The sequence below is a fragment of the Pristiophorus japonicus genome, chromosome 22 (assembly GCF_044704955.1).
Source record: "Pristiophorus japonicus isolate sPriJap1 chromosome 22, sPriJap1.hap1, whole genome shotgun sequence".
In the NCBI taxonomy this organism is placed as follows: Eukaryota; Metazoa; Chordata; class Chondrichthyes; family Pristiophoridae; genus Pristiophorus; species Pristiophorus japonicus.
In genome coordinates, this window is record NC_091998.1 from 44,750,674 (window position 1) to 44,771,008 (window position 20,335).

The following is a 20,335-nucleotide window of genomic DNA, read 5'->3' on the forward strand; positions in this document are numbered from 1 at the left end:
TCTTTTCTTTCTTTTTATTGTGCAGTGTATCGATCTCCTGAGTATGAAGAGTTGGGCTTTCAACTGATGATAAATCGCTTGGTTTCGATTGGATATCCACAGGAATTGCTTCGCTACACATATGACCCTACTTTTCCAACCAGGTAAAACCAGCCTCCCGACTTGCCTTGGCTATGGTGATAGTCTTATCCAGTGCCCATTCCTTGCAAGACTGTTACTTGACTGCGCACACTCCTGGGGAGAGATTGCTGCATTACATCACAAATGGGATTGGATTATTCCTCTCTGTCATTTGGGGTCTATGTCTAACGTGGCGCGGTGGAGGTTGTCATGTTTGTAACTACAATGTAACACTACTGTATTACTGTATACACTCAAGTTAGATGCACACCTTGACCACAGGGGGTGAACCTGTGGGAGACACTTCTTACCTGATCACACAGGTATATAAAGGGAGGTCCCACGCAGGGTCTTCACTTGTGGAGTCCTGTAATAAACAGTTAAGGTCACCGAGTGGCCTTGACCCTGGAATGTGCCTCGTGTGGTTTCATGCTGTAGAGTAAGGACTTTACATCGGAGACGAGAAATGGGAATTCACGACCCACGAGAATGGCCACCGGTAGCACAGAGAAACGGTACTGTGTTGGGGAAGACTGAGACGATTTTGTCGAGAGGCTTCAGCAAAGCTTCGTAACTAAAGACTGGCTAGGGGATGCAGCGGCCGACAAGCGACGGGTTCATCTCCTGACCAGCTGCGGGCCAAAGACTTATGCGCTCATGAAGGACTTACTGGCACCCGAAAAGCCGTCGGACAAAACCTTTGAAGAGCTCAGCAAACTAATAGGGGAGCACCTCAAACCGGCGAGCAGCATACACATGGCTCGACACAGATTCTACACCCACCGACGTCGTGAAGGACAGAGCATACCGGACTTTGTAGCGGACCTCCAGCGTTTGGCCAGACTCTGTAAGTTCACAGACGCCTGCAGGGGGGAGATGCTAAGGGACTTCTTCATCGAGGGTATCGGTCATGCGGGAATTTTTCGCAAGTGAATTGAGACCAAGGACTTGACCTTGGAAGCGGCAGCGTTGTTAGCTCAAACTTTCATGACGGGGGAGGAAGAGACGAAAATAATTTACGCGCGCAATTCTGCCTCTAACGCGGTGATGGATCAGGGAGTCAACATCATAAATGCAGGCAGGCAGGGGCAATCCGTCATTTACCAGGCAGCAATAGATCCCAGAGCAGGATCTCAACGGAGACAATGGCAGGCTGAGTAGACAATGCGGCCCAGGATGGGGCCATTGACACCCACTAATAGGGTACTTAAGAGCAGTTAAAGGGACAGTCAGCGTGGAATTCCTGGCCATAGTCCCTTTGTCCTCAACAATGGAAACTTTAGCTCATGCTGGAGGTGTGGGGGAAAACATTCAGCCAGATCTTGAGATTCCAACATTTTGTCTGCAGAACCTGCAATCTCAGTGACCATTTAGCTCGAATGTGTAGAAAACCTGCAACCAAAGTGATATATGAGACAGAGGGACCAGAAGAGGGTTCTGTGAGGCAGGATGACTTTTGGGGCAAATCGATGGATGCCGAGGTTCAGCGGGTCCATGTGGCGAATATTCACAGTTCATACACCAAAACGCCACCAATGATGATGAGGGTTTTGTTGAACGGCATCCCAGTACACATGGAACTGGACACTGGGGCCAGCCAGTCACTCATGGGCATTCAGCAATTCGAGAAGCTATTCCCACTCAAAGCCAGTAGACCCAAATTAGAATGTATTGAGACACAATTACGGACTTACACCAAGGAAATCATTCCGGTGCTAGGCAGTGCAATGATGGCTGTCACACACAATGGGCTAGTGAACCGGCTGCCACTCAGGATTGTCCCGGGCAATGGTCCCGCTCTGTTGGGGAGGAGCTGGTTAGCCGAGATGAACTGGAAATGGGGGGATGTTCACGCAATGTCCTCGGTGGAGCCAAGTTCGTGCTCACAAGTCCGACAACAATTCGAGTCACTATTTCAACCAGGCATCGGGACTTTCAAAGGCACTTCAATAGTGATACACATCACCCCGGACGCCAGGCCAGTGCCACAAAGCCAGAGCGGTGCCGTATGTGATGCAGGAAAAAAATCAAGAGTGAATTGGACCAGCTGTTGCGAGATGACATCATCTCGCCTGTTGAATTCAGCGACTGGGCAAGCCCCATTGTTCCTGTTCTAAAAGCGGATGGCTCTGTCAGGATCTGTGGCGACTACAAAGCCACCATCAATCGGGTGTCCCTACAAGACCAATACCCGCTCCCAAGAGCAGGGGACCTTTTTGCCACGCTGGCAGGCGGCAAGCTGTTCACCAAGTTGGACCTCACTTCAGCCTATATGACCCAGGAACTGGCCGACAAATCCAAACTACTGACCACCATCACCACGCACAAGGGACTGTTTGCGTATAACAAGTGCCCGTTTGGCATTCGATCAGCGGCCACGATTTTTCAACGTAACATGGAAAGCCTGCTTAAATGCATTCCGGGAACGATCGTATTCCAGGACGACATCCTCATCACGGGTCGAGATACCGAGGAACACCTCCACAACCTGGAGGAGGTGATACGCTGACTGGACCGGGTAGGCCTGCGACTCAAGAAGTCTAAATGTTTTTAGCTCCTGAGGTTGAGTTTCTGGGCAGGAGGGTTGCTGCAGATGGGATTCGGCCCACCGAATCCAAAGCAGAGGCGATTCGACGAGCACCCAGGCCCTGCAACACATCGGAGCTGCGTTCATTCCTGGGACTGTTGAACTATTTCGGGAACTTTCTGCCGAACTTCAGCACGTTGTTGGAGCCGCTATACGTACTCCTGCGTAAGGGTTGCGATTGGTTTTGGGGGGACTGTCAGGAACGGGCTTTTGATCGGGCGTGAAACTTACTTTGTTCAAACACATTGTTGACCCTGTACGACCCCTGTAAACATTTAGTTCTGACTTGTGATGCATCGTCCTATGGGGTTGGGTGCGTGTTGCAGCAGGGTAATGCTGAGGGTCAGCTACAACCTGTGGCTTATGCCTCCAGGTTGCTCTCTCAAGCAGAACAGGGATATGGCATGGTCGAGAAGGAAGCGCTGGCATGTGTCTATGGTGAAAAAAAAATGCATCAGTACCTTTTCGGTAGGAAGTTTGAATTAGAGATGGACCACAAGCCACTCACAACCCTGTTGTCAGACAGCAAGGCTGTCAATGCCAACGCATTAGCTCGCATACAGCGGTGGGCCCTCACGCTAGCTGCTTATGACTACTCCATCTGGCACCGGCCCGGCACTGAAAATTGTGCTGACGCGCTCAACAGGCTCCCACTGGCCACCACCGAGGGGGCAGCTGAGCAAAGCGCTGAGATGGTCATGGCTGTCGATGCCTTTGACAGTACAGGCTCCCCTGTCACAGCCCGCCAGATCAAAATCTGGACAAACAAAGATCCCCTCCTATCCTTGATTAAGAAATGTGTCCTGACTGGGGATTGGGTGCCCGCACACGGACATGCCCTGAGGAGGTCAGACAGATCCACAGGCGGATGGATGAGCTCTCCATCCAAGCCGACTGCCTACTATGGGCAGCCGAGTAGTTATGCCTCAGAAGGGCAGGGAGGCATTCATCAGGGAACTCCACAGCGAGCACGCAGGCATTGTGATGATGAAGGCCCGGTCGCACGTTTGGTGGCCTGGAATTGATTCAGACCTGGAACACTGTGTTTACAGGTGCACGACCTGTGCCCAGCTGGGTAATGCCCCCAGGGTGGCCCCGCTCAGCCCGTGGCCCTGGCCCACCAAGCCATGGTCACGCATTCACGTTGATTACGCGGGCCCGTTCATGGGGAAGATGTTCCTCATTGTAGTAGATGCGTACTCGAAATGGATCGAGTGCATCATCCTGAATTCATGCACGTCATCCACCACCGTGGAAAGCCTACGTGCGATCTTTGCAACCCATGGCTTGCCGGACATCCTGGTTAGTGACAATGGCCCGTGTTTCATGAGCTATGAATTCTGGGAGTTTATGTCGAGCAATAGCATCAACCACGTCAGGACTACACCGTTCAAGCCGACCTCCAATGGCCAGGCGGAACGGGCAGTCCAAATCATTAAGCAAGGTATGCTCAGGATTCAAGGACCCTCCCTACAATGCTGCCTATCGCGCCTTCTGCTGGCCTATAGATCCCACCTGCACTCGCTCACAGGGGTCCCGCCCGCAGAGCTACTCATGAAACGGACACTCAAAACTCAGTTGTCCCTCATCCACCCAGTCCTGACCGACATAGTTGAGGGCAAGCGCAAGTCACAAAACGAGTACCATGACCGAAATTCAAGGGGGAGATGTATAGAAATAAATGATCCTGTATTCATCCTCAATCATGCCATGGGGCCCAAAAGTCTTGAGGGTACTGTAATTGGCAAAGAGGGGAATAGGATCATCGTGGTAAAACTCAACAATGGCCAGATATGCTGTAAGCATCTGGACCAAGTAAAAAAAAAGGTTCAGCATGGACACGGAGGAACCTGAAGAAGACCATGAGATGGAGCTCACACTACCACCAGCGAACGTGCAACAAGAGCAATCGGAAGAATGCACAGTCCCTGAGGTCAGCCCAGACAGGCCGGAATCACCACAGGTGACAGACACTCACATCAGCGTCCAACAACCAGAGCCCCTACTGCGGCGCTCCACGAGGGAGCATAGACCACCTGAAAGACTGAACCTATGATCCCAGTAAGACTTTGGGGAGGGGGAGGGGGAAGGTGATGTCATGTTTGTAACTACACTGTAACACCACTGTATTACTGTATACACTCAACTTAGATGCACACCTTGACCACAGGGCGTGAACTTGTGGGAGACACTCCTTACCTGATCACACAGGTATATAAAGGGAGGTCCCACGCAGGGACATCACTTGTGGAGTCCTGTAATAAAGAGTTAAGGTCACCGAGTGGCCTTGTCCCTGGAATGTGCCTCGTGTGGTTTCACGGTGTAGAGAAAGGACTTTACAGAGGTCGGGTGGGGGGCAGGGGTGGAGGGGGTTGGCGGTTACTCTGCTTCTCTTATCGGGATAACTCTGCTGTGTCTGAGATGGAAGAGATAGAGAGATCTGTAATTTGAAACTGTTCCATATTTAAATAAGACTGAAGCACGTAGTAGTCCCAGTAAATTCAATCGCTCCACCAATTGCCGGCCGTGACTTCAGCTGTCACAGTCCTAAGCTCTGGAATTCCCTCCCTAAACCTCTCCGCCTCTGTACCTCTCTTTTCTCCTTTAAGACGCTCTTTAAAACCTACCTCTTTGATCAAGTTTTAGGCCATCTGCCCTAATATTTCCTTATGTGGCATGGTATTAGATTTTATTTTATAATGCTCTTGTGAAGCGCCTTGGGATGTTTTACTACGTTAAGTACACTATATATATATAATATACAAACAAGGTGCTATTGTAAATGTTATGCGATGGGGTGCTATCAGTAATGCTATGAAATTTACTAAGGACGCCAAGTTATGTGGTCAGTGGTTTAGTGCTGTTGAGATCGAAAGTAATCAAGTCGACCTGCAGAAATGGTGCATACACCAAGGAATGTCAAATGGAGTTTCGTGTGGAGAAATATAAAGTAATGATACATAGAAACATAGAAAATTGATGCAGGAGTAGGCCATTGAAGGAATTGAGTGTAATATCTCCAAGTTTGCAGACGACACTAAGCTGGGTGGCGATGTGAGCTGTGAGGAGGACGCTAAAAGGTTGCAGGGTGACTTGGACAGGTTAGGTGAGTGCGCAAATGCATGGCAGATGCAGTACAATGTGGATAAATGTGAGGTTATCCACTGTGGGGGCAAAAACACGATGGCAGAATATTATCTGAATGGCGGCAGATTAGGAAGGGGGGCGGTGCAACGAGACCTGGGTGTCATGGTTCATCAGTCATTTAAAGTTGGCATGCAGGTACAGCAGACGGTGAAGAAGGCAAATGGTATGTTGGCCTTCATAGCTAGGGGATTTGAGTATAGGAGCAGGGAGGTCTTACTGCAGTTGTACTGGGCCTTGGTGAGGCCTCACCTGGAATATTGTGTTCAGTTTTGGTCTCCTAATCTGAGGAAGGACGTTCTTGCTATTGAGGGAGTGCAGTGAAGGTTCACCAGATTGATTCCCGAGATGGCGGGACTGACATATGAGGAGAGACTGGATCAACTGGGCCTTTATACACTGGAGTTTAGAAGGATGAGAGGGGATCTCATAGAAACTTACAAGATTTTGATGGGACTGGACAGGTTAGATGCGGGAAGAATGTTCCCGATGATGGGGAAGTCCAGAACCAGGGGACACAGTCTTAGGATAAGGGGTAGGCCATTTAGTACTGAGATTAGGTGAAACTTCTTCACTCAGAGAGTTGTTAACCTCTGGAATTCCCCAACGCAGAGAGTTGTTGATGCCAGTTCATTGGATATATTCAGGAGGGAGTTAGATATGGCCTTTGCGGCTAAAGGGATCAAGGGGTATGGAGAGAAAGCAGGAAAGGTGTACTGAGGGAATGATCAGCCATGATCTTACTGAATGGTGGTGCAGGCTCGAAGGGCCGAATGGCCTACTCTTGTACCTATTTTCTATGTTTCTATGTTTCTATTCGGCCCCCTTGAATATATCCAATGAACTGGCATCAACAACTCTCTGCGGTAGGGAATTCCACAGGTTAACAACTCTGAGTGAAGAAATTTCTTCTCATCTCAGTCCTAAATGGCTTCGCCCTTATCCTTAGACTATGTCCCCCGGACTTCCCCAACATCGGGAGGGCAGCAGCAGCCAAGTTCATGGCACCGTGGCTGGCTCTGTTGCACAGGAGGGCAGGAAAAAGAGTGGGAGAGCGATAGTGATAGGGGATTCAATTGTGAGGGGAATAGATAGGCGTTTCTGCGGCCGCAACCGAGACTCCAGGATGGTATGTTGCCTCCCTGGTGCAAGGGTCAAGGATGTCTTGGAGCGGGTGCAGGACATTCTAAAATGGGAGGGAGAACAGCCAGTTGTTGTGGTGCACATTGGTACCAACGACATAGGTAAAAAAAGGGATGAGGTCCTACGAAACGAATTTAAGGAGCTAGGAGCTAAATTAAAAAGTAGGACCTCAAAAGTAGTAATCTCGGGATTGCTACCAGTGCCACGTGCTAGTCAGAGTATGAATCGCAGGATAGCGCAGATGAATACGTGGCTTGAGCAGTGGTGCAGCAGGGAGGGATTCAAATTCCTGGGGCATTGGAACCGGTTCTGGGGGAGGTGGGACCAGTACAAACCGGACGGTCTGCACCTGGGCAGGACCGGAACCAATGTCCTAGGGGGAGTGTTTGCTAGTGCTGTTGGGGAGGAGTTAAACTAATATGGCAGGGGGATGGGAACCAATGCAGGAAGACAGAGGGAAACAAAAAGGAGACAAAAGCAAAAGACAGAAAGGAGATGAGGAAAAGTGGAGGGCAGAGAAACCCAAGGCAAAGAACAAAAAGGGCCACTGTACAGCAAAATTCTAAAAGGACAAAGGGTGTTAAAAAAACAAGCCTGAAGGCTTTGTGTCTTAATGCAAGGAGTATCCATAATAAGGTGGATGAATTAACTGTGCAAATAGATGTTAACAAATATGATGTGATTGAGATTACAGAGACATGGCTCCAGGATGATCAGGGCTGGGAACTCAACATCCAGGGGTATTCAACATTCAGGAAGGATAGAATAAAAGGAAAAGGAGGTGGGGTAGCATTGCTGGTTAAGGAGGAGATTAATGCAATAGTTAGGAAGGACATTAGCTTGGATGATGTGGAATCTATATGGGTAGAGCTGCAGAACACCAAAGGGCAAAAAACGTTAGTGGGAGTTGTGTACAGACCTCCAAACAGTAGTAGTGATGTTGGGGAGGGTAACAAACAGGAAATTAGGGGTGCATGCAATAAAGGTGCAGCAGTTATAATGGGTGACTTTAATATGCACATAGATTGGGCTAACCAAACTGGAAGCAATACGGTGGAGGAGGATTTCCTGGAGTGCATAAGGGATGGTTTTCTAGACCAATATGTCGAGGAACCAACTAGGGGGGAGGCCATCTTAGACTGGGTGTTGTGTAATGAGAGAGGATTAATTAGCAATCTCGTTGTGCGAGGCCCCTTGGGGAAGAGTGACCATAATATGGTGGAATTCTGCATTAGGATGGAGAATGAAACAGTTAATTCAGAGACCATGGTCCAGAACTTAAAGAAGGGTAACTTTGAAGGTATGAGGCGTGAATTGGCTAGGATAGATTGGCGAATGATACTTAAGGGGTTGACTGTGGATGGGCAATGGCAGACATTTAGAGACCGCATGGATGAACTACAACAATTGTACATTCCTGTCTGGCGTAAAAAGAAAAAAGGGAAGGTGGCTCATCCGTGGCTATCAAGGGAAATCAGGGATAGTATTAAAGCCAAGGAAGTGGCATACAAATTGGCCAGAAATAGCAGCGAACCCGGGGACTGGGAGAAATTTAGAACTCAGCAGAGGAGGACAAAGGGTTTGATTAGGGCAGGGAAAATGGAGTACGAGAAGAAGCTTGCAGGGAACATTAAGACGGATTGCAAAAGTTTCTATAGATATGTAAAGAGAAAAAGGTTAGTAAAGACAAACGTACATCCCCTGCAGTCAGAATCAGGGGAAGTCATAACGGGGAACAAAGAAATGGCAGACCAATTGAACAAGTACTTTGGTTCGGTATTCACTAAGGAGGACACAAACAACCTTCCGGATATAAAAGGGGTCAGAGGGTCTAGTAAGGAGGAGGAACTGAGAGAAATCCTTATTAGTCGGGAAATTGTGTTGGGGAAATTGATGGGATTGAAGGCCGATAAATCCCCAGGGCCTGATGGACTGCATCCCAGAGTACTTAAGGAGGTGGCCTTGGAAATAGCGGATGCATTGACAGTCATTTTCCAACATTCCATTGACTCTGGATCAGTTCCTATGGAGTGGAGGGTAGCCAATGTAACCCCACTTTTTAAAAAAAGAGGGAGAGAGAAAACAGGGAATTATAGACCGGTCAGCCTGACATCGGTAGTGGGTAAAATGATGGAATCAATTATTAAGGATGTCATAGCAGTGCATTTGGAAAGAGGTGACATGATAGGTCCAAGTCAGCATGGATTTGTGAAAGGGAAATCATGCTTGACAAATCTTCTGGAATTTTTTGAGGATATTTCCAGTACAGTGGACAAGGGAGAACCAGTTGATGTGGTATATTTGGACTTTCAGAAGGCTTTCGACAAGGTCCCACACAAGAGATTAATGTGCAAAGTTAAAGCACATGGGATTGGGGGTAGTGTGCTGACATGGATTGAGAACTGGTTGTCAGACAGGAAGCAAAGAGTAGGAGTAAATGGGTACTTTTCAGAATGGCAGGCAGTGACTAGTGGGGTACCGCAAGGTTCTGTGCTGGGGCCCCAGCTGTTTACACTGTACATTAATGATTAAGACGAGGGGATTAAATGTAGTATCTCCAAATTTGCGGATGACACTAAGTTGGGTGGCAGTGTGAGCTGCGAGGAGGATGCTATGAGGCTGCAGAGCGACTTGGATAGGTTAGGTGAGTGGGCAAATGCATGGCAGATGAAGTATAATGTGGATAAATGTAAGGTTATCCACTTTGGTGGTAAAAACAGAGAGACAGACTATTATCTGAATGGTGACAGATTAAGAAAAGGGGAGGTGCAACGAGACCTGGGTGTCATGGTCCATCAGTCATTGAAGGTTGGCATGCAGGTACAGCAGGCGGTTAAGAAAGCAAATGGCATGTTGGCCTTCATAGCGAGGGGATTTGAGTACAGGGGCAGGGAGGTGTTGCTACAGTAGTACAGGGCCTTGGTGAGGCCACACCTGGAATATTGTGTACAGTTTTGGTCTCCTAACCTGAGAAAGGACATTCTTGCTATTGAGGGAGTGCAGCGAAGGTTCACCAGACTGATTCCCAGGATTTGGACTGACCTATCAAGAAAGACTGGATCAACTGGGCTTGTATTCACTGGAGTTCAGAAGAATGAGAGGGGACCTCATAGAAACGTTTAAAATTCTGATGGGTTTAGACAGTTTAGATGCAGGAAGAATGTTCCCAATGTTGGGGAAGTCCAGAACCAGGAGTCACAGTCTAAGGATAAGGGGTAAGCCATTTAGGACCGAGATGAGGAGAAACTTCTTCACCCAGAGAGTGGTGAACCTGTGGAATTCTCTACCACAGAAAGTTGTTGAGGCCAATTTACTAAATATATTCAAAAAGGAGTTAGATGAGGTCCTTACTACTAGGGGGATCAAGGGGTATGGCGAGAAAGCAGGAATGGGGTCCTGAAGTTGCATGTTCAGCCATGAACTCATTGAATGGCGGTGCAGGCTAGAAGGGCCGAATGGCCTACTCCATTGTAGTATCCCCAAATTTGCGGATGACACTAAGTTGGGTGGCAGTGTGAGCTGGAGTGCGACTTGAACCCACATCATCATAAGCAGTCTGACCCAACTCTTAGTGTCAGGTCTGTAAAACCGGCACTTGGGAAACTGTCGCAGGGAAACTGTCGCAGAGGCAGGTTCACAGCGGGATCCGGACCCGCTGTCAATCATTTCGATTTTGACAGCGGACCTGCCTCTGAACCCGCCCTCTGGACGCTGGCAAGATTCCAGCCCTATGAGGCCATCGTTTTTTGAAAATAAAGGGGCACAATACTTCAAATATGGCCTCACCAATGAGTCAGACAGTTAAAATAACTTCCTGTGATTCAGAATCAAGTGCCGTAGAGATGCATCCGATCACATGATTCCCCTTGTTAAGAGACAAACGTGACTGGAGACTTTCAATGAACGATTGTCAATCACACCTAAATCTTTCTCTTCTTCCAGCCCTGTCAATGGAGAATCAGCCAACGTATTCAAGTAGTCCTTGGTCCCTTTACCAACATCATTTGAAAAGCAGTGACGGGATTGGCCCATGTCAGCATGGATTTATGAAAGGGAAATCCTGCTTGACAAATCTTCTAGAATTTTTTGTGGATGTAACTAGTAGAGTGTACAAGGAGAACCAGTGAATGTGGTGTATTTGGACTTTCAAAAGGCTTTTGACAAGTTCCCACACAAGAGATTGGTGTGCAAAATTAAAGCACATGGTATTGGGAGTAATGTACTGACGTGGATAGAGAACCGGTTGGCAGACAGGAAGCAGAGAGTCGGGATAAACTGGTCCTTTTCAGAATGGCAGGCAGTGATTAGTGGGGTACCGCAGGGCTCAGTGCTGGGACCCCAGCTATTTACAATATACATTAATGATTTGGATGAGGGAATTGAGTGTAATATCTCCAAGTTTGCAGATGACACTAAGCTGGGTGGCAGTGTGAGCTGTGAGGAGGACGCTAAAAGGCTGCAGGGTGACTTGGACATGTGAGGTGAGTGGGCAACGCGTGGCAGATGTGATATAATGTGTATAAATGTGAGGTTATCCACTTTGGTGGCAAAAACACGAAGGCAGAATATTATCTGAATGGCGGCAGATTAGGAAAAGGAGAGGTGCAGTGAGACCTGGGTGTCATGGTACATCAGTCATTGAAAGTTGGCATGCAGTCCCTCGAAATTGAGGAAGACTTGCTTCCATTCTAAAAGTGAGTTCTCAGGTGACTGTACAGTCCGATATGGGAATTACAGTCTCTGTCACAGATGGGACAGACAGTCGTTGAAGGAAAGGGTGGGTGGGGAGTCTGGTTAGCCGCTCGCTCCTTCCGCTACCTGCGCTTGCTTTCTGCATGTTCTCGGCAACGAGACTCGAGGTGCTCAGCGCCCTCTCGGATGCACTTCCTCCATTTAGGGCTGACTTTGGCCAGGGACTCCCAGACATCGGTAGGGATGTTGCATTTTATCAAGGAGGCTTTGAGGGTGTCCTTGAAATGTTTCCTCTGCCCACCTGGGGTTCGCTTGCTGTGTAGGAGTTCCGAGTAGAGCGCTTGCTTTGGGAGTCTTGTGTCAGGTATGCGAACAATATGGCCCGCCCAACGGAGCTGGTCGAGTGTGGTCAGTGCTTCGATGCTGGGGATGTTGGCCTGATCGAGGACGCTAACTTTGGTGCGTCTGTCTTCCCAGGGGATTTGCAGGATCGTTGATGGTGTTTCTCCAGCGATTTGAGGTGTCTACTGTATAAGGACGTCTCTGAGCCATACAGGAGGGCCATACAGTTTGTAGACCATAAGCCTGGTAACCTTCTGACTCAGAGGAGAGTGTGTCACCCACTGAGCCACAGCTGACACTGAAGAAGAGACAGTGGCCCATTTCTTGGGGCTACATGAGCAAATAATTGTCAGCAGGGTGTAAGCAAAGTTCTGTGACAGATACGTTTGTGTAATATTATTTATTAATGTGACACTCTCTCCCAGAAAAGGTGCATGATGAGCCCACTTTTAGAGTGGAGGTAAAAGCCTGTTGGCTGGGTACAGCTTTGTTTGTTTAGCTATTCAAGAGCGACCTCAGTAACATATCCATATCCAGCGTGAACTCTTCTCTTATCTCTTACTTTATAATAGTGCAAACACAGCTCTGTGCACACATTAAGGGCTTCATGCAAAAGCCAGCACTTACAAAGCTTGAGCACTTTTTGTCTGAATCACATGTTGAGTTCAACGACTGTAACTGTAACTTGGATTTGCTTTTAAACCAAATTAACTGTCCGATTAGCAATGATTGAAAGAAAATCCAGTTGAGTTCAACTCGGTGAACCAGCTTCAGATTTTTCTTAATCAAATAGATATATAATTGATATGTCAAGCCCAGCTGTGTATTCGAACAAATATTAAGGAAGTCAATGCCAAATAAATTCTAGACAAAACTGGTTTATATGACTTACTGAAGAATTGAAATTCACAGTAGCATGTGATAATTCACACCTTGTATTACATTACATAAAATACCAGATGCAGTGCATAAGAGACCACATGATCAACTTGACATTTCATCCTTGTGTCATGTCAAGCCCCATAAATGCGTATCCCGGGATATAATTATCATCATAGACAGTCCCTCGGAATCGAGGAAGATTTGCTTCCGCTCCTGAAGTGTGTTCTTTGTTGGCTGAACAGTCCAATACGAGAGCCACAGACTCTGTCACAGGTGGGACAGACCGTCGTTGAGGGAAGGGGTGGGTGGGACTGGTTCGCCGGCCGCTCTTTCGCTTGATTTTTGCATGCTCGCGGCGTTGAGACTCGAGGTGCTCAGCGCCCTCTCGGATGCACTTCCTTCACTTCGGGCGGTCTTGGGCCAGGGACTCCCAGGTGTCAGTGGGGATGTTGCACTTTATCAGGGAGGCTTTGAGGGTGTCCTTGTAGCATTTCCGCTGCCCACCTTTGGCTCATTTGCCATGAAGGAGCTCCGAGTAAAGCACTTGCTTTGGGAGTCTCGTGTCTGGCATGCGGACTATGTAGCCTGTCCAGCGGAGCTGATCGAGTGTGGTCAGTGCTTCAATGCTGGGGATGTTGGCCTGAGTGAGGACACTGATGTTGGTGTGCCTGTCCTCCCAGGGGATTTGTAGGATCTTGCGGAGACATCTTTGGTGATATTTCTCCAGAAACTTGAGGTGTCGACTGTACATGGTCCATGTCTCTGAGCCATACAGGAGGGCAGGTATTACTGCAGCCCTGTAGACCTGGAGCTTGATGGCAGTTTGGAGGGCCTGGTCTTCAAACACTCTTCTTCAGGCGACCGAAGGCTGCGCTGGCGCACTGGAGGCGGTGTTGGATCTCTTCGTCGATGCCTGCTCTTGTTGATAGGAGGCTCCCGAGATATGGGAAGTGGTCCACGGTATCCAGGGATGCGCCATGGATCTTGATGACTGGGGGGCAGTGCTGTGCGGTGAGGACAGGCTAGTGGAGGACCTTTGTCTTCCAGATGTTTAGCGTAAGGTCCATGCTTTCGTACGCCTCAATAAATACGTCGACTATGTCCTGGAGTGCGGCCTCTGTATGTGCGCAGACACAGGCGTCGTCTGCGTACTGTAGCTCGACGACAGAGGTTGGGGGGGTCTTGGATCTGGCCTGGAGACGGCGCAAGTTGAACAGGTTCCCACTGGTTCTGTAGTTTAGTTCCACTCCAGCGGGGAGCTTGTTGACTGTGAGGTGGAGCATGGTGGCGAGAAAGATTGAGAAGAGGGTTGGGGCAATGACGCAGCCCTGCTTGACCCCGGTCTGGGCTTGAATTGTGTTTGTGATGGATCCGTTGGTAAGGATCACGGCCTGAATGTCGTCGTGGAGCAGGCGGAGGATGGTGACGAACTTTTGGGGGCATCCGAAACGGAGGACGACGATCCATAGACCCTCGTGGTTGACAGTGTCAAAGGCCTTTGTAAGGTCGAAGAAGGCCATATATAAGGGCTGGCGCTGTACTCTGCATTTTTCCTGTAGCTGCCGCGCTGCAAAAATCAAGTACGTTGTACCCCGCAGGGGACAAAATCTGCACTGTGACTCCAGGAGGAACTCCTCGGCCACTAAAAATGGTTAATTTGGGGATAAATTGTGGAATTTGAATAACTAGGTGTAGACATCAAGTTATTTAATGAAGGTTATTTTGTTAACTCGAGATGGCCTACCTGCCTGTTTCTGAAAACTAACCAATGAGGAAGCCACTTACATGGGGGGAAAGGTAATCATCAATGCGGATCTGTGCTCTTTGTCAGTTTAGCTAAACGCATATGTACTGGAACACAAAAGCTGGATGCTGGATCTCTGAAATAAATTCAGAAAATGCTGGAAATACTCAGCAGGTCAGGCAGCATCTGTGGAGTGAGAAACAGAGTTAATGAGGTCAATGACCTTTCGTTAGAACCACACACCAGTGTAGGGGGCGTGGTATTGGAGAATTGTACAGGCTGTACTGATGATTGAGGCACTGGTATTTGTTTGCCCAGCAGTTCAAGTGGATATAGCCATTTACATAGTGTATATCTTACCTGTTCATATGTGTAATGTATGCACCTGTGAGTATGCTCACAGGTTTGTGGAGCTGTTGCCCTCACAACTTGAGCCGCCTCGGGGAAATCCCCTCCGTGCCTTTCAGTTCTGCGCGGAGAGGTTTCCTGTATGGGCTGCTCCTGCACACTCTCAACTTTGCCATCCTCATCTGCCGTCCGGACACGCCATGGCGTACCATCTTGCCGTCCGGAGGAGGCAAAGGTCCCCGATGGAGTGCACTCTACGCGGGAGTCCTCCCATTATTTATCGGGGACTTGGCCTGGAGGGTGGTGCACGGAGCAGTCCCGTGCAACAAATTTTTAAACCGGTTCACGGGCTCCCAGGCCGCCTGCAATTTCTGCGGTCTGGAAGAGTCCGTGTTCCATGTTTTTATCGAGTGTGCGAGGTTGCAGCCCCTGTTTCATTATTTAAAGGGGCTGCTCCTCAATTTCTGGTTGCACTTCAGTCCCACACTCTTGATCTTTGGGCACCCTGTGCGGAGGGGAGCGGGTAGGTCCGAGGGCCTCCTCGTAGGACTGCTCCTGGGCACGGCCAAGGGTGCCATCAGCCGGTCCTTCCGCGCGAGGTGGGCGCCGGAGGGAGTGGAGTGCATCATCACCCCCGGCAACCAAATTTTAATTTGATTTTATATGTTTTAAAGTTTAATTTGTTTTATTGCCGGGTTTTAGTGTCCCCCTCCCCTTTTATAGGGGGCACTTGTATAATTTATGGTTTTAGTGCCCAAAAAAAACAAAAAAAGACCCCACAAAAAACACAAAACCCCCCCCCAAAAAAACAAAAAGAGCCCTGATAAGTTTTAGAGTGTCCCCCAGATCAGGGGGATTTAACTGTTTAATAATTTTGTTTCCAACCAAAAGGCTTGTGGAGCTGTTGCACTGTGAGTGGCTTAGCTGGCAACGCGATGTTCACAAGACTCAATAAGACCCCAGTTAATTGAGTTCAGGTTCTCCACGATGAGGCGGGCCGTTGTGAGCCTGATGGTTAAACTGCTAGTGTTCAGTTTGATTGTTAAACCTTTGCCAATAAACCAACTAGTTCTTTACAGCAAAATGCGTAGCTGGAAATTCTTAAGCAAAGAACTCATGAAGCAAATACAGATTGAACCTCTCTTATCCGCAACTCTCTTATCCGGCACCACCCCTCGTCTGGCACCATTCCTGGCCACCGGGGGAGCGCATGCGCAGATACATTTTTTTGGTACTCACCAATATTCTCTGCTCTCCTGAAGACAGAAATTCCTTCCTCGGGTCTGGTTCTGAAGGCACTGATTGCCTAAGTGGTTTTGAGGGTGGGGTATTCAAGCCGTGGGGGGGCGAGGGTGGAGGGGGGAAGAGAGGTTCAACCTGTACTACTAATAATTAGATTTTGAATTAAATTATAAATAGAAGCTTGATAAAAGTTATTTAAAAAACATATATATATATGTTTAAACCCCGTCCCGGCTAGTTTTTCGCTTTGCCGAGCTTTCTCCTCGATGCCGGGAACTCCTGCAGCCACAGAGCCACCATAGCACCGCTTACGCTGGGCGGGCTGGCTCTTAACGCCATCCCGGCTCAGCACACGGATTGTACTGAGTCCCATCGAGCTGCCTCCTGCGTCCAGTCCGGGGTCGGGTCGGCCGCTCTTTCCCTCCGCTCCCTGCTGCCCTCGGCGCTCCCTCCAGGGTCGGGCCGGAGGGCCGCGTCCTCGGGCTGACCACTCCTCCCCTCCCCACTGCCGTCGGCGCTTTGCCAAACAAAAAGAAAAGACCTCTTCAGTACTTTGAATGAGTTTTGGAGGTCGTGGAGGGGTGGGGGCGGGGGCGGGGTGAGGTGGATTGCGGAGTCAGTGATATCTGTATCGGGACTGGCTGGCTGGGGGCTGGCAGTTGTAAAAGACGGTAGAACACGTGACCTCCCCTCGTCTGGCAAAATCCCCGATCCGGCACAGGCCAGGTCCCGAGGGTGCTGGATAAGAGAGGTTCAACCTGTACACTACAATATGTCTTCTGTATGGGTGGCTGGCATAAATCTCCCATGCTTGCATGGCATAAAGTACATGGTATGGCATATAGCATATACAGCAGCATATCTGTGATGTATTGAATATACCCAGAATAAATGGGAGTGTGATATTCTATGCGGTGATTATAAAGCACTGTATCACGTTGCAATGCTTGAAAGCAGTTCACAATGAATTTATTTTGAAGTGCAGCAACAACTGTGTAAGTCAATTCAGCAGCCACTAATGGATGATAATGCTGTTGGGTTTTATATCCTGTTTGACAGCACTGATGGACTGACTCTGACTTGAAGCCTCACTCAGCCTAAGCTTCGGGCCCTGGCCGGCACCTTCCCTGCAATCTTGCCATGCCAGCATCTGACGTGGGGTCTAGCTTCAGCCCCTGCTTATGTGCTTCCAGGCTCCCAACCCTGACTTTGGCTTTGTATCCACGCTCCACACTCAATGTGGCCACATCTGACCCAAGCCACCATGGTCTGATCCTAGGCACTGTTTGAAATATTAATCAATCAATCTGATATTTTACTGGCATGCGATTATGAAAACTGTTCTGCTTATTATCCATTTTTAAAGCATCTCTTTGTTTCACTAACAAGACCTGGAAGTATTGCCTTCCTTGTTCTGTTACTGCCATATGCTAAATCGTTGGGTGGCATGTTCCCATTTTGTCATTTTAATTAGGTGCAAATTTTCCTCTGACCAATACATTTAGGGTCTGCTGGCCTCTTTCAGACTCGAGGAGACAAATGGCCTACTCCTGCTCCTATTTCTTATGGACATGCTTATTTGTACTGCCAAAATGGCCACCATTCTCCACCCTTTGTCTATGATTGGTCCCCTTGGAGGATAAGCCACACCCTGAAGTTTCACTGGAATGCCCATCCCAAGGTCTCACTGCAAATTGTAACTTTGATCCACTTTGACTTCCTGAAGCGACAGACAACAAAGCTCCCCAGAAGACAGCAAGGGCCAGCCAAAGTGCCTTACCCCAGTCCAAGTGCATCCCTCCTCCAGCCAATGTACCTTACCCCAGTCCAAGTACATCCCTCCCCCAGCCAACATACCTTACCCCAGTCCAAGTACATCCCTCCCCCAGCCAACGTACCTTACCCCAGTCCAAGTACATCCCTCCCCCAGCCAACGTACCTTACCCCAGTCCAAGTACATCCCTCCCCCAGCCAACGTACCTTACCCCAGTCCAAGTACATCCCTCCCCCAGCCAACGTACCTTACCCCAGTCCAAGTACATCCCTCCCCCAGCCAACATACCTTACCCCAGTACCAATACATCCCTCCCCCAGTCAAAGTGCATCCTTCCCAACCCGCCCACCCCGGCTCCCCCCTCCCCCCACCCCACCATAGATGGGGCAGGCAATGTGTACGGATTGTTAACAGGTTTATTGGGTATGAAGTGAATAGTGACAGTGTTGTGACTTTTGGATACCATCCACTCCAACGATGTTCCTTGTAGGGGGTTGTAAGAATGTAATCCGTCTTCCTCCCCCCCCACCTGTGTCTCTCCCCCATCCTCTCTCACTCTCCCCCAGCTTCTCTCTCTTCCCCCAAGCTGGCTGCTCTCTCCCCCAGGCCTGTCGGCCCCACGCTCTCGGGCCCAGGCCAGCTGGTGTGGGGGGGAGAGAGTCGGAGCTTCAGGTCCTGCTTCTCCACACCACGTAGCTGGAATGATTCGGGCCAGATGGGGTGGGCAGGGAGGCCGGGGGGGGCGGGGGGTGGATGGAGCTTGACAGGGCTGGGGCTTGACAGACACCTGCCTGTCAAAAAAAAGTGCAGCACGAATAGTTACATCGATTTCTTATGTACCACAAACAACTTTATCAACTTTGTTCATTTTCTGGAATTCCATAGCTCCGGCCTTTCAGCAGCATTCCATGTTGGGTATTTTTGATGGTGTGTCAATGAATGGACTTTTCACGTGAATGTGGGATTTAAAGCACAGACTGGGCCTACACTCGCCCTACTTGTCATTGCTGACTCTACTACCAAAGCGCTACAGCTGATGCTCATTTGCAAAGGTCCAGTTATTAAAATATTAAATCTGAATAAATTCAACGAACCGCTCACTCGATTGGTATATACTGTTGGAAAATTAAAAATAAGTGAATCGGAAAGTATTTATTCCATTTCAGGGTAACTAAGTGTTTGCCCAAGGTGTCTTCTAAAAATAGGGTGCCAACTCCTCAGTGTCTGCATTTGGAGGCAGACAGTTTGAAAAATGATAGTGAGATTTGGAAACTAAAAAACATTACCAAAAGAAGTGATCTGACCCCCAATTAACTACTGTTTGTGGTGTAAATGAATGATCTTCTTTTGTCTGTACATATCTTATGGCAAACCTCCATTTTAACCTTGACGCATTTTTTATTTTATTTTGCAGAGGGCTTGTGTTTGATACTCTGTATGGAAACCTTCTGAAAGTGGACGCGAATGGAAACATCTTGGTGTGCGCTCATGGCTTCAGCTTCCTCAAGGGGTATGTCGCGCACAGTTTTCAGTTCATTAATGTGACCGACTTTTTCAATTATCACGCAAACCTGGTTCGGTGACTTCAGTGAGATGTCGGCTGCAGTCTGTACTGCTGAAATGAGCTTTGAGCGCTCCACGCAGAATGACAAGGTTTTCCTTCTGGGACAGCAGCAACAGCAACCTAGGGTCACCGCACACAGAAAGCTATTTGCTGACTCTCGAGACTTGTAAGAACCCATTGCCCTCAGAATCCAGTATTGTAGCTGTACAAACATGGAGGGGATCGTTGAACACACACACCTCTAAAGTCGCTGCTGTAGCACTCAGGAAAGTGGGGGGAAGGGGGGAGGGAGGCGGTGGTGTCCTCAAGATGGCTGCTGAGAATCTGAGGTTGTGTGTGTGGGGGGGGGGGGGGGGGGGGGAGGGGGAGGGTGATGGGCGGGGCGCAGGGTGGACTTCAGTCTGTAGGATTGAAGGGTGGGCCGAGAGCTGCAGACGTGAGGTAGCGCTGCAGGAGTCTCCCAGTAGTGGAGGTCAGTCCCTACCCTGTAGGAGCTGAGCTGAGGTGAGTGGCTGCCATTAGTAGAAACATAGAAAATAGGTGCAGGAGCAGCCATTCGGCCCTTCGAGCCTGCACCACCATTCAATATGATCATGGCTGATCATGCAACTTCAGTACCCCATTCCTGCTTTCTCTCCATACCCTCTGATCCCTTTAGCCGTAAGGGCCACATCTAACTCCCTTTTGAATATATCCAATGAATTGGACTCAACAACTTTCTGTGGTAGAGGATTCCACAGGTTCAAAATTCTC

At 48.9% G+C, this 20,335-nt stretch overlaps 1 protein-coding gene across 6 annotated transcripts in view; it reads left to right on the forward strand.

Moving 5' to 3' along the window:
- LOC139235004 (cytosolic purine 5'-nucleotidase-like) overlaps positions 1–20,335 on the forward strand; it is a 164,195-nt gene that overhangs the window by 74,304 nt on the left and 69,556 nt on the right. For all 6 annotated transcript variants that reach the window (XM_070866067.1, XM_070866070.1, XM_070866068.1 and 3 more), the window contains 2 exons: positions 26–143; positions 19,433–19,528. In XM_070866067.1, coding sequence (XP_070722168.1) covers positions 26–143; positions 19,433–19,528 — 214 coding nt within the window. The remainder of the gene's footprint in view (positions 1–25; positions 144–19,432; positions 19,529–20,335) is intronic.